Genomic DNA, 13823 nt, shown 5'->3' on the forward strand with positions numbered 1-13823 from the left:
AGTCTCGGTAACAACGCTAAACATCCTGTGATTCTGGGCAAATCACTTAATCTCCCCGTGCCTAACAAAAACAAAAAAAAAAATGAATGTGTGTCCTCATGTAACGTAACTGGTGCTATGTAAAGCACTCTGATACCTGGTTGGATTCGGGTCAAGTTCGCGCTATATAAAACTGCAAAAAAAAAAAAAAAAAATATTGAGACCTCAAAAGAAAAAGTACCTCAGTGCAACTAATTATCTGATAGTGCTCAATAGGGATTCAAAAGGCTCTGCACATAAGCAGATGGCTAAGAGGCCTAGCACTTCAGTGTGGGGAGTGGCTGCTATTTGCACGACCTACTTAGAGTTTAAATGGTGCAACACGCTAAAGTCAAATCTCTTCCCCAGCAGTCACTGACATGAACTAGTAACTCACTGGCAATTATCATGAGAGTCTGATGGCTATGGGTCGAAATGTGTGCTCTGACAGACCACTGTTACAATAGTGTCTAGTCAAGGTTGGCTATAAACAATAATACTCAATAGATGTCAGATGAGAAGTGATCTGTGATACACAGTATTAAGCAAGCACTCTCGATTTATCTAACATGTGTCGGTTCTTACAGCTGATATTCCCAGGTCCCCATTGAGACTGACATTCACAATCTAGTTGCAGCTGAGGTATCTCTGACTAACACGTTCACAAAGGGCCTAGTTAGGATGTCGGACGGACCACCACCAACTGGCCATCGGTAGGGGTCCGTCCGACATCCAAGGCATTGGTCCGACTGCTAGATTACGATGGCGGTGGTCAGAGCGATGTCATCGGAGTGACTGACTGCCGCCTCCAATAGGATCAAGGACCTTTTCCGGGCCGCACCACAAGCCGCAATGGTGAAGGCTATGTTTCCGACTGCCATGCTGGCGGTCACATCATAACATCGGCAGTGGAACCAACGACTACTTGTCGGGCGCTTCCATTCCCGAAACAATGACGGTCTGACGCTCCTCCGACCATCATCGTAATAAGGCCCAAAGTGTCTGCACAACCTTATCTCAGTCTCAAATGAAGGTTCAGTATATGTCCATAGCTTGATATTTTAGCAATAGAAAGAGCACACATTAAAAAATATCTTCACTGGAAAAACTTTAAAGGATCATTTAAAGGATCATTGTCATTTTAATGCCATTTCATTACTACAACCTGTCCCCAAGCTTTTTCAGTAATGTGATTATCTGTGCCATGGATTCTTCGTCACATTAAACCATAAGTGGTATAAAGACATATTTTATACATATTTAAGCCTTACTATTTCCATTTTCTATTTTTTGTGAAGTCCAGCATTTTTAAGGATTTGCTAATGTTTTAAAAATTACAAAAATTAATAGCTCCCAGCGTAAACTGATTTGTTCTTTGAATAAATCACATGAATGTTGCTTTTATTTTCTTCCTTTTCTTATTCATTCCTATTGCCATCTCTTCCTTCCTTTTTGTCTGGTCCCAGCTCCCTCCACCATATCCTTTCATTGTGTTTCCTCTTCAAGTAACATTTCATTATATCTTTCATCTTCCTACGTTTCGATTTCCAGCATTCATACTCCTCTTTCCAGAAGTCTAGTCCCACACAATGTGAGCAATAGGCATAGATGGAGAAATGTTTGCACCTAATTAAGATTTAATTGAAGTACATACAAAACTAGCTCAATAAGGATTTTCGACTTAGTGCATCAGATATATATTATGAGGTACTTGATCAGGGCCGGACTGGGAACCAAAACCGGCCCTGGCAAAGTGCTCTGCCGGCCCCCGGGGCTTGGGGGTGACGCCGAACTCTTTGCCAGGGCCGGTTTTTGGCCGATTTTGCAGCTATCCTGCAAAAACGGCCCTGTAACAAAAACGGCCCCCAGGAGCCCAAAACTGGCCCCCACCCGTGCGGCGCACCGGGTGATTGCCCGGTGCCCGCTACGGCCAGTCCGGGCCTGTACTTGATGTTCTGTTACCGCTAGCAAGTATCACACTACCATGTTAATTTTCTCAAGACACCAAGAAAGGACTCGGCTAATAATTGTACTATTACTTCTGATCTCATCCTATTCCTATGCTACCTGTTCACAGGTGAGAAGCCTGTTAAGGAATTATTATGCATATGTTTCGCTGCATTCCCTTGGTGACAGAAAACTGCTCCTGCATAGGGCCAGACTAGGAACCAAAAGCAGCCCTGGCAAATTGCTCGGCCGGCTCCCCGGGGCATTGGGGGTGCGGCCGAGGTTCTTGCCAGGGCCGGTTTCGGACGATTTTGTTACAGGGACCGATATTGCAGCTTTGCTGCAAAAAACGGCCCTGTAACAAAAACGGCACCACAGAGGCCAAAAACCTACCCCAGCCTGGCAGCCCACCGGGGAAATGCTCGGTACCCGCTAAGTCCAGTCCGGCCCTGCTCCTGCATGAAAAAGCAACCGAGAAAGAAAATAATCTTACGGACCTGCAGGATGACCTGGGTCTTTTGCAATGGCAGTTGACACCCGAGTATACTGTATTTTGCAATGTTGGACTGTGGTTAGGGGATTTTGCTTTTATTTGAAAGCTAGGGCAAGGAGCACTATGCATTGATTTTTATGGAACAGTGGGCCTTTGTTTGTCAGAAAGAATTGCAGGGGCTCTCCTCCTACTGAGTGAGAATATGTGAGAGTTGAAGAGGACACTTTATCTTCTTCTGTGCAGTTTGTACAGGTAATGTTGTCAAGTGTCCAGTCATGATTTCCGCACCCTAGCTCCAAGCTTCATTTTGAACTTAGTTATCATGTTGCCATCTCGCAAACACATTTTAAGTCAGTGTGCAAGCTCCAAAGGGATCCATGCGCCTGCTTTTACTAAAAGTGCACTGTGTGCCTCTTTATATTTCTGAAATGTACTCACAAGTTAACCCCTTGAGTGCCCATGACGAGATAGTCTCGTCATGGGCCGCGGTTGCGCTGTGCCCATGACGAGACTATCTCGTCATGAACCCCGCCCGCTAATTCAACGCCCGGCACAGGGCGGGGAAAGGGCGGGGCACACAAGGGGTTAATGTATGCATTGTAGGCAGCATAGTTTCAGCAAAGGCAGAGCACGGATCCCTTCTGCAGCATCACCTGGGTACCAAAGGTGCTCCTGATAGGACCCTACATAACAATTTGCAGTGAACAGTGAACTCAAGCCATATTTGATGTGATTCTGGCTCCCAAAGTGGAATTGGAAGTGGCTCTTGTGAGTCCAGGGATCTTGTGGACAGACATATTAAGTGGTTTACCATGGCTCATGTGAGTCATAGCAGGAGCATCCACCACAGAAATAAGAGCTGAACCTATGCTGCTTTAAATCACAGTCTGCAAAAGCAGTACAAATACTGCAAAATTGGGCTTAATAAAAAACAGTAAGTCTCTAAGGTCATTGAATCCACGACCCCTGTAAAGATTACCATTTTTTTTAAAGCACTCCAAGCTAGGACTGTATGCCCTTCAGCTAAAATGCAGGGCCGTCGTGTTTCTGGGTCTATTGCTGAATTTTGTGGCCTGGGAAAAAAAAACAAAGACAAATACATGTTGATTTAGGTTTTTTTTTTCTTAAAGGCATTATTGAAACTATTTTATGACAATCACTTTAATTAAACATTGTAATGTGTGAACTTATAAAATATACATTTGATTACATTTATTAGTGACTTTTTTGACAAAGACAATATATATTTTGTTGTTCTGACCCTTTGACAAAGACAGTAGATCTGCCTAACTTAAAATGACACCCTTTACATTGTTACATCCCATAGTAAGCTGTGCACACCCATTGGGAGTTGAGCACAGGGTCTGGTTGCAGGACCCAAAAAGAAGGTTGACCTATCAAACAACCAGTATCCCAAATTTTCAATCTCCATATCTAATGCTCATCCCAGCCCAACATGTCTGACAACTATGATGTAATAATATCTGTTGATAGAAATTGGCCAGTCCAAAATGAAAGCTGATGTTAAGAAGGTTCAAGGCATAATGGGCGACATAGACAAGTGCATATCACAGTTGGTTGAGTAATAAGACTCGGAGGAAATATTCAGCAGTGGTAGAGGGATCTTGGAATACATGGTAGAAATGCGGGCAGCAGGAATAACTGACCTCCCGGTTCATAGGTAAAAGCCAGAGTTTCAAAATCCACACTCAGGCTCTGGTTTTCCCAACGTGCTGGCATAGAAGACACTAAAAATGTTGGCAATTAATGGTGGAATTATTTGAAAACGCATCTGTTTTGTCTTGGAACAGAAGTGAAAAACAGATTAAGTTCAGCAGGCTCATCACATTACAGTACAATGTTGTATTACTAATCTCAAAACCAACCCTAAACCAAACGGACTGAAGACAAATCATCCATATGGATGATAAACAAGAGATGTATCAGTCATTTGTAGAGGGAGGGCACAATGAAATTACTAAGGTTTTGTCATTTTAGTTAAACTATGGGGTAAAGGTTTAGTTTCAAACTTCAAAATAGTCAATATTAGTTTAGAAAAAGCTTGGTGAGATATACATTCTGGGCTGGTGTAATAATGAGGATCATGGTTAATTTGAAGATAATGAAAATGTTTCATTTGTCTCTTTCAATACACCTATCTATCTTGCATGGCAAATCCTCATAATGCTTCTTTGGCACTGCATATTTTATGTGTAAAAAATAAAATCCAATCGAAGAGCACATTTGTATTACTATTCAATTTTCCTAAAAATATATGTTCTACCAAGTTCCAAATCTTATGAGAGATTATTAACAGTGAAATTAGAGGCTTAGATATCATGTGCACAGGGTTCCCAAAGCATGTGCTTGAACCTGTGGCACTTCAACCACAAGAAACCAGTGTTGAAAACACTCAACTGGCTCGTCAGCAATGTACAACAAACATCAAAGTACTATGTACCTTCCATGACGCCTCCTGGCTGACGATGCCTGTGGAATGGGCCACCTAAACTGTCCAATATCAATGCTATCAACACAGGCAAACCCTACCATCAATAAGCCTTTAGATGGAATAAACACTGAAGCAGATCCTTCAACGCCCTGGCTCCCACACTGTGGTATTCACTGAAACATAGTCTAGGCTGGAACCAAACTACAATAATTTCTGGAAAAGCCTGAAAACTTAAATATTCCCATGGGCACTTGAACAAACTCCTCACCTTTGGGGGCAGTGACCGAAGAATATAGGACCTTCTTTTACTGATAGGATCCTAACAAGCTATTTTGGTATTTCACTTAGCTCTCCAAAGTAAACCCGCAGGAAAACATTAGTGCACTACAAAATCCCTAAATGAATAAGTGAATACGCTGGTAAATTTATACTGTCTGAATGATAATGAAGATGATGCACTTAATAGATTTATAGTTGAAATGAGCAATATCCTGAAATCATATTATGTTTTTGGAGCATTGAATGTAACATCCAATTTAGAGGAGGATTTGTATCCAAATCATAAAAAACGGTTTTGGTATGTATGGCTCTGATTGAGAGCTAATAATTTGAAATCATGTTATTCATTGTTTCTACATCATAACAGTAAATAAAGTGAAGTTATTGTGCACAACTCTCACATCACCAAGGGAAACCCTCACATCCTTCATGTTTTCCCTACCTCACCCAGATTTCCAGAGACGGGAGTAGTGACTGTCACTTTTCCATCTCACCCACTTCCTCCTGCCTCTCTCAGTTCTCCATAAATGTGAGAGAGGTGGGAGAACAGGGCGGACGCTCTGCCGGCACCATCTGCTTTTTTTTGTCTGTTAGCCACAGGACTCTGCAGATGGGCGTCAGTGTTGATATTTAGGAGGCCTTTGTCAGGATCTACTAGAAACACATGTTTTCAAATGTTTATTGAATCATTTTGCGTTTTATATTCCAAGACCAACAAATATATTTTAATATATATTAATATGCATAAAAAGCTGTTGTGAAAGTGTATTGAAGTAGCAAATGCTACAAATGATTAATAGGAAACAAAAACATTAAAACCAGTTACAGTTCAGATCATGTAATACAAACATTTCGGATCTTCTGTGGCTTTTGCATTTATCACATAATATAAGGGATGCTGACTGTAAGCAAAATATTTACATAAATAAATTCAGTATTTGCATCTTCCGCGATTTTGAAGAGCTGAATATTTAAATTGTTATTTTGCTGATATCTACACTGATTTTACTGATATCTACCATTTCTTTTTACACTAGGAAAATGGGCAGAGAAGGTATGGTGGGCCTCCACCGGGATGGGATGGCCCAATGCCAGAGAGAGGATGTGAAATTTTCATTGGAAAATTACCCCGGGACCTTTTTGAAGATGAACTCATACCATTATGTGAAAAAGTAATGCACCTTCTTTCTAATTTGGTGTAAAAAACTGTGATTAGAATTTATTTTAGAAAGTGTCACTTTTTCTACTGAGCTATCCTATCCAAATTTAACTTGCATAATACAGTTGTTCCATAACTATCACTTTAACTAGTTGAAGCAACTCCTTTAGGTTTTTTGTATGTGCTGTAAATGTGAGTGAATACATGTACAAATACAACCATTTCCAAGAATTTGATTTTACCAAATCAATATATTTAACAACACTGAAATGAATTTCACAGTGTCCCAGCCTCCAACTATGCAATGAGTCATATTAAAGAAAACAATAAGTGAAATCAACAACTCTAGAAGAAATATCATGACTTTCTAGGGTGAAATGATTGGGAAAATGGAAAAGAAAGTAAACTTTTCTGAAATAGTGAAAATGTTGAAAACTGATGGACTGATTTTTGTAAAGGTGAAAGAGGGCTTAAACAGAAAAATATAACACAGAAAGAATAACGATCAATGATAAAGTGAATCTGAAAATGAAAACAACATACACAAATGAAGAGCGAAGGCCCAGATGGGAGGGACTTTAGGAAAAAGCACAACTAAAATACATTCATGAAAGTCAAGTCAGAAAAAGAAGATTTACTCATTATGCAATGTAAAATGATTCCATATATTCTTTTTTATAAACTGGAATTTTAAGGGTTTTTGAAATCGACATAATAGGTCCTAATTACAAAGGTAGATTTACACCTGCAGATTTACTCATGTATACATTTACTTCTCAACTGGGTGTAAGTCTACACTTTAGTGCTATTCACTATACCTGAGTGTAGATTTACAACTAAGGGGCTCATTACGATGCTGGGCGGAAAGCCTCCTCCGACAGTCGGAATCTCCTCGACCATGTTAGAGCCCTACCGACTGACTCATCAATTTGCATTCTGACTGCCCGATTATAATGTTTGCAGTCGGAATGTAAACTGCGTGGTCATTCCGAATCAGTTCCGAGTGACTCGCAGAGTATTCCTGTCGGTCGAAATCACATCGTACACCCCTATGGACAGCTTTTCCGCCCTCAGGATTACTATGTCGATTTCATACAGCCTTTCCGCGTTGGTCTGTCCAACATGAAAAGGCTATCAGAGAGTGACTTTAGGTGCCCCTGGGAGGGCCCCCTAGGCCCCATGGCCTAAAGTTGATGGCCGAGGGGGTACCTAAGGGACCTCCCTGTAAAATCCTGCACTGTGTGGCAGGCACCGTGGTGTGCCTGCGACTGGGTGTAGGGTTTTCCACAAACACAATAATTTCCCCATAGGAGCTTGTGTTACCGCCATTTGTCGGAGGAACACAAGCTCCCATAAAGAACAACAGGACTCCGACCAAACAGTGTTTGGTAGCATTGTAATCCGGTGGTCAGAACCTCCGACCGCAAGTCAGTCAGTCCTAATTCCGAGTCAGTGTCAGGTGGAGGCTTTCCGTCCGACATCGTAATGAGCCCCTAAGTGTAGACTTTCAGGTCTCCATCCTCTGAGTGTAAAATCATTTAAAATAATTATTTATAAAATGTTATATCAAATTAACTAATTAAGTGAAATGTGTATTAAATAATTAATACATTTAAATACATAAATTTCATGTATAAATAATATTTCTTCAATGATAATTTTAAAAAGTCCTACCCACAGTAACATATCGATTTTTATTTAACATGTATTGCATGTTGTTACAAGGTTATGTGTTGAATTATTTAAATCGTTATTGATTTTAATTAACAGTTGTATAAATGTTTAATTTAATTGTTTATATTTTTAATTGTATTATTATATTTTAAAATAATAAATATATTGTTCATTAATGATATATCTTTTTAGCAATAAACACAATCTATAAATATACTTTAGACTTACATTAATTTTATTTATTTAACATTATTTCCTATGGGGTGTTATTTTTAATCCCTGTAGTGCAGTAATGGGGAGTGGCCATTTGTGGTGATTGACTCACTCCAGGGCTGGGATGGAGTATGTTTACTACTGTTTTGTCACCTTTGGGCCAGTAGTAACTTTAGAAGTGTATTTTGAGATTATAAATGTGCTTACTCTTTTGTGGGTCAGTGTTTGTAGTACCCTATCCCTAAACCCCTCCTTACTTTTACCTAAACCTCTCTCAGTTTATAGTGAATATTTGCAACTGTAACACCCCTGCCCCTGGTCCCCCCACATCTACTATTAAGTACTAAACTTGTGTATAGATCTTCCCATTAAAAGGATAAGAAAGGAGGAAGTGGAAATTTCGACTCGTAGGTTTGTGAATTGCACTTTGTAGTAAGTTAGTATGCTACTGTAGTACTGCTTTACATACTACAACATGTCGTTTGTGAATCTGGTCCAAAGTATATAGGTCCTGATGTACAAGGGGATCTTATGGTTGTAAACCATTGCTATGTTACCAAATCTCAACGTGGGGTAACAAATGACTCACAAAGCTTTCACCTTTGTGAACTAGTCTGACAACATCAGGGGGAGGAGGCAGAGGTCCAGTCGACCACCACCTGCTCTCACTGATGGTGTCCAAAACTAAAAACATTTTTTCTCCTTAAAGCTGCCCAGGTTTCTTTAATGAACTCGAGCTGCTTTAAAAATAACGCATTCCTTTTCAGAAAGTAATCACAGGGATGGTGGTCTTCTGTTCCTTGCATACCTCTATTCCTTAGATTGTAGCCAATCACAAGTGATTGCAAATTATGACATCCCAAATTACTGTTAATTTGGCAGGCCATTCAATGACCTCCTGTGAGTCAGTATTTAGTGAGCCATCTTTTTTGTATATGTCAGTTCGCAAAATCAGAATGAATTTGCAAAAAGTCAGTGTCTAATTTGCAACCGCTTTTTTGCGAATATCATCTTTGCACATCAGGCCCATAGTCCGATGTTAGATTATCTAAAGCATGCCACCGAAATCACTCTTTCACCACAGCCCTCGTGATTAACTTCTCACTATATGGAAGCCAGTAGGCAAGAAAAAATAGGCAAAGCTTTATGATACTATATATTATTGGATTATTATTAATGTTTCTATTAACCATATGTTATTCAAGCGCATTTGAAAATGTGTTGCAGCCCCAAGCTTCTCATTCACAACATGTGAAAATCTACAAGTGGAAGCTTTTGCTTATTATAGACATAGATTTCCATGTTTGTCAATTTACAAATTAGCAAATGTAGAAGCCCAAGGCCCACAATCAGTGCAAATTTACTAGTTGGGTGGAATACACAAAATGCTTATGGGTACACCATGGAAATCAACTGTTTCTCTAATTTCCACATAACCATCCACTGGTTTACAGTTATTGAAGCATTCACTCATTGGCACACCTACTATAGCATGATAAACGGGCAAAGGTGTACCATTGTGGATGCCCATCACATTCTCAATAACGCCTGGCCTGCTCCTCCTCTTGAATCACCCATGCTCCTACACTGTTTCCCCAGTAGTAATTGGCATTTGAAATAGAAAAATCCAGAAACCTGATTTGGTAAATCAGGATTTGGTAACTGCGGCCAAATTATAGCATACATAAGCTGCATTACCTTCGAGAAAGGCTTCCTGAAACAAAAGGTCTAAACTCTGTTTTGAAACACATATTCTATCTGCTGCTATGCGAATGAAGGAACATTCTAGCAGAATGTCACCATGTAGCAGTGGCTTTTCTGTCAAGTCGCTGGCTGTTCTAGAAGAGTAAAACTAGGTGCACTGCAAGCCAAATCTATGGCTTCAGGCAGGCAGGAATCCAACTATGCATTTATTGAGTACTACATACATATCCTCCCAGCTAGTTTTGGTGCAGAATAAAACAGCTAAGGCACTACTACAACATTCATGAATTTTCTAAAGGATAATTCCATCAGAAAATTGCCTGCTGCCCTAGTTAAACATTCTGAGCAGAGAGTAGGTTATGTAAAGAGGTTAAATGGCACGTCCTATAATAACATCCTCTAAAACATTTACTAATATGATTAGAACATACTGTCTTGGATCAGTAAAGGTTTGAAAAGCTCTTTAATATGGTTTACTTTGAAAAAGGTAACAAAACCCATGCAGATTCTTTGTGAAGTTTGTTGACAGGCACTGCTTCATGATGCAATGAGTGGTCTAAGAACAATCAGAAGTAGAAACAACTATGGAGGTCCCATTCTGATTGACCTTTGGAAGACTATTATTTTAGACTATTGTATTACTAATTCTTGTGGAAAAGAACATGTTTTACCTGTCAGCGTTCTTACTGTGCGTTTCCTGACTGGCCTGTGTATGAACTTATCGTTCTATTGTGCCAATTTTGGGTGATAAGGATTTTTATTGGGTATAATACTTCTATAAAGTTGAACTGCACCAATAAAATGTCAATAAAACCTTCCAATTCAATCCAAAATCCCTACCACTTAGGTTAAACTAACTTATTAAATTAAAAGAATTATTCAGTAGTTCCCTTTTTGCCAGATAAAGGTTGACTTAGTGATAGCGTACAAGTAACAGCTGTTCCTATACTGTTAGCAAAAGGCTGAACTAGAACATAGAAAACTTGAAAATAAAATTCTAAGGGATAGATATAGACTTTGGCAGAGAGGATACTCCTATCAAAAATGGCAAAGTACCCTCTCTGTCAAACTCTTGGTCAGCCCACACTATTATTAGTTGGGCAGATGGTCATTAGGTCTCGCCTAGCGCAGCGCACATGTGCTGCTCTTGGAGATGGCCTCTTGTAATCACTCAGTCATTCAGGAAGCTTTCTGAAAGCTCTTGTGTCTGCTTGTCAAATTCTATTTGCCTTTGCATGTGGCTTTCAAAAATTGAAAGTCCGCAATTGGCCAAAGGCGGATGCATGTCCCGCCTTCTCTCTAAACGTTAACTCCCCTGGCCTAGGGAGCTCGGGAGCGGCATTCCTTGTCTAATTAGCGCGGTCGCTTTAACTTTTACGGCCGCACTTGTTATTGTTGCTTCCCTTTCCCGCTTGCGGCTGGCCCTTCGAAGCTTTGAATGCACTGCACCAGCAATGCAGGGTGAGTCCGTTTGAATGCATTCACAGTACGACCAGACCCACCTTCAAACACAGTTACAGCATTGCCGCGGCACCGTCATAGTAGAGCCAGCCCACACCCAGACAAGTTTAATGCCACTGACAGTCGATTGTAATCACAGACAGGAGCACTTGTAATGGCAGGGTTTTACTTATACTGTGCTGTCCTTTATTATCCATACTTTCAAGGGTTTTTAGAGCCTCGTGCGATATTTACTTTGAAACCTGCACTGGCTCCCCGTCAACAAGAGGATATCCTTCAAGCTCCTCATCCACGCACACAAGGCACTCCACAAGACCGGCCTTGCCTACCTCAACAGACGTCTCTCCTTCTACTTTCCCAACCGCCAGCTACGCTCCGCCGACCTCTCACTAGCCACCGTCCCGCGCATCTGAAGAACTACCACCGGCGTGAGATCCTTCTCCTACCTCGCCACCAAAACATGGAACACCCTCCTACTGAGCCTACGACAGACCCAAGACCTGCTGACCTTCAAGAGAACACTCAAGACCTGGCTGTTCGATCAGTAGCGGCCCCCCCAGCGCCTTGAGACCCTCGCAGGTATGTAGTGCGCTTTACAAATGACTGATTGATTGATTGATTGATTGATTGGTTGATTGATTGATTGATCGATTGAATGTACCGTTTCCTTCTAGTTCACGCTTCGCGTTCCTTCATGGCATCCAACCTCCGTTTCTTCCCTAGCGGCGTGGATGCCTTTGAGGACGGCTCTGCGGGACATGGTCCCCTGCATTTAATACTATAAACTAACAATAAAATGGATCTTCGACTGGCTCATTACATTGATGCGTCCTCACTACAGCCCTGCAGTCCCAGCAACGCCGGGTGCACTGAAGGCCATGCAGGCTGCTCACATGGCACTGAGGAGCCCTCACACGAGCCCTCAATCCATGACAAGGACCATGGGCGATCCTTTACTCTACACGCCGCTCCCGGTGACTCAGGCAGGGGCAGCACAGCCGGGGAAGGAGCCCTGTGGTAGCTCTGCAGAGGAGAACCCACCAACTCGTGCCCTCAGCCCATAGGCAATCCCCCACTGTCCCATCCACGCTGCTCACTGTCAGTCTGGCCGCAGCACAGTCGGGGCAGGAGCTCTGCGGTCACAGCAATGCCGGGTGCACTGAAGACCCTGCCTGCCTGCTTCAACAGCTCTGCGGGGACCCCCTCTACATGTGCCCTCAGCCCATAGCAAGGGCCATGGGCAGGCCCTCACTGTGACTCAGGCACAGCCAGGGTAGGAGCCCTGTGGTCACAGCAATGCCGGGTGCACTGAAGGCCCTGCTGGCCACTCAGACGCTGTGGCAGCTCTGCGAGAAGCCCCTCAACACGTGCCCATAGCCAGGGCCATGGGCAGAGCCCTACGGTCACAGCAAATGCCAGGTGAACTGAAGGCCCACCGGCCTGCTCCGACGCTGCGGCAGCTCTGCCGAGGAGCCCCTGAACGTGTGCCCTCAAAGCCCACAGGCAGTCCCCCAGTGTCACTCCTCTCGCCCCCTGTGACTCGGGCACATCACAGACAGGGCAGGAGCCCTACAGTCACAGCAATGCCGGGTGCTCTGACGGCCCTGCCGGCCTGCTCGTACTGCTCTGCGAGGACCCCCTCAACACGTGCTCAAAACCAGACACCGACGGGGCAGGGAGAGTTCGCTGTCTGGGGCAGGCCTCGCCCAGGACATTGCAGCAGGCCTCGTCAGAGGACGAGGGAGCGCCGGCAGGGAGGAGCGGGAGACTCCGGAAGGAGCTCCAGTGACTCAGCCCGGTCTGGAGCAGCTGGGACACGTGTGGAGGAGGAAAGCCCCTCTCCCTCCAGAGGCAGCAGCTGCCGGGCATGTCCGCCCGCACATTCCTCACAGTAACCGGGCAAAAACAGACACAAGCAGCGCAGACCAAAACCTAAGCTTTGCATAAGCCATAGGTAATGGATGGCAGAACAAGCAATGGTGAAGTATGCACGGCAAAAGCTCCCCCCCCACCAATGCTAAACAGATGCAGTCTCCCCTAGAGGGGGCATACCACCCCAGGCCAGTCAAGCGAGGGCACCAAGGCCAGTACCAAAATGTACTGCAGCAACATGTCGCACAAGCCTGGCACCTACCATTTGAAAGCAGGGGGCAGTAGCGGCCCATGGTGGGAGTGCTGCCGGGTGCTGACGTGGGGCGGGGGAGGGGCAGGGTGGGGGGTAGTAAACTACAGATTACGGCCAATTAGAGGTAAGTAAATATAAAAATAAATAAAACGAATTTCGTTGCGCACGCTGCATCGCATTTGGCGATGCAGCGCGCGCAACGAAATTTGTTTTATTTATTTTTATGTTTACTTACCTCTAATCGGCGTTATCCGTAGTTTACTACCGCCGCTACTGGCAAGGGGACTACTGCAGCTGC

General features: G+C 43.0%; 1 protein-coding gene across 6 annotated transcripts in view; it reads left to right on the plus strand.

The window, feature by feature from the left end:
• Positions 1 to 13823, plus strand: part of A1CF (APOBEC1 complementation factor) — a 176470-nt gene that overhangs the window by 56204 nt on the left and 106443 nt on the right. For all 6 annotated transcript variants that reach the window (XM_085605377.1, XM_085605394.1, XM_085605415.1 and 3 more), the window contains one exon: positions 6227 to 6361. In XM_085605377.1, coding sequence (XP_085461503.1) covers positions 6227 to 6361 — 135 coding nt within the window. The remainder of the gene's footprint in view (positions 1 to 6226; positions 6362 to 13823) is intronic.

This window comes from Triturus cristatus, chromosome 1_2 (assembly GCF_964204655.1).
Source record: "Triturus cristatus chromosome 1_2, aTriCri1.1, whole genome shotgun sequence".
In the NCBI taxonomy this organism is placed as follows: Eukaryota; Metazoa; Chordata; class Amphibia; order Caudata; family Salamandridae; genus Triturus; species Triturus cristatus.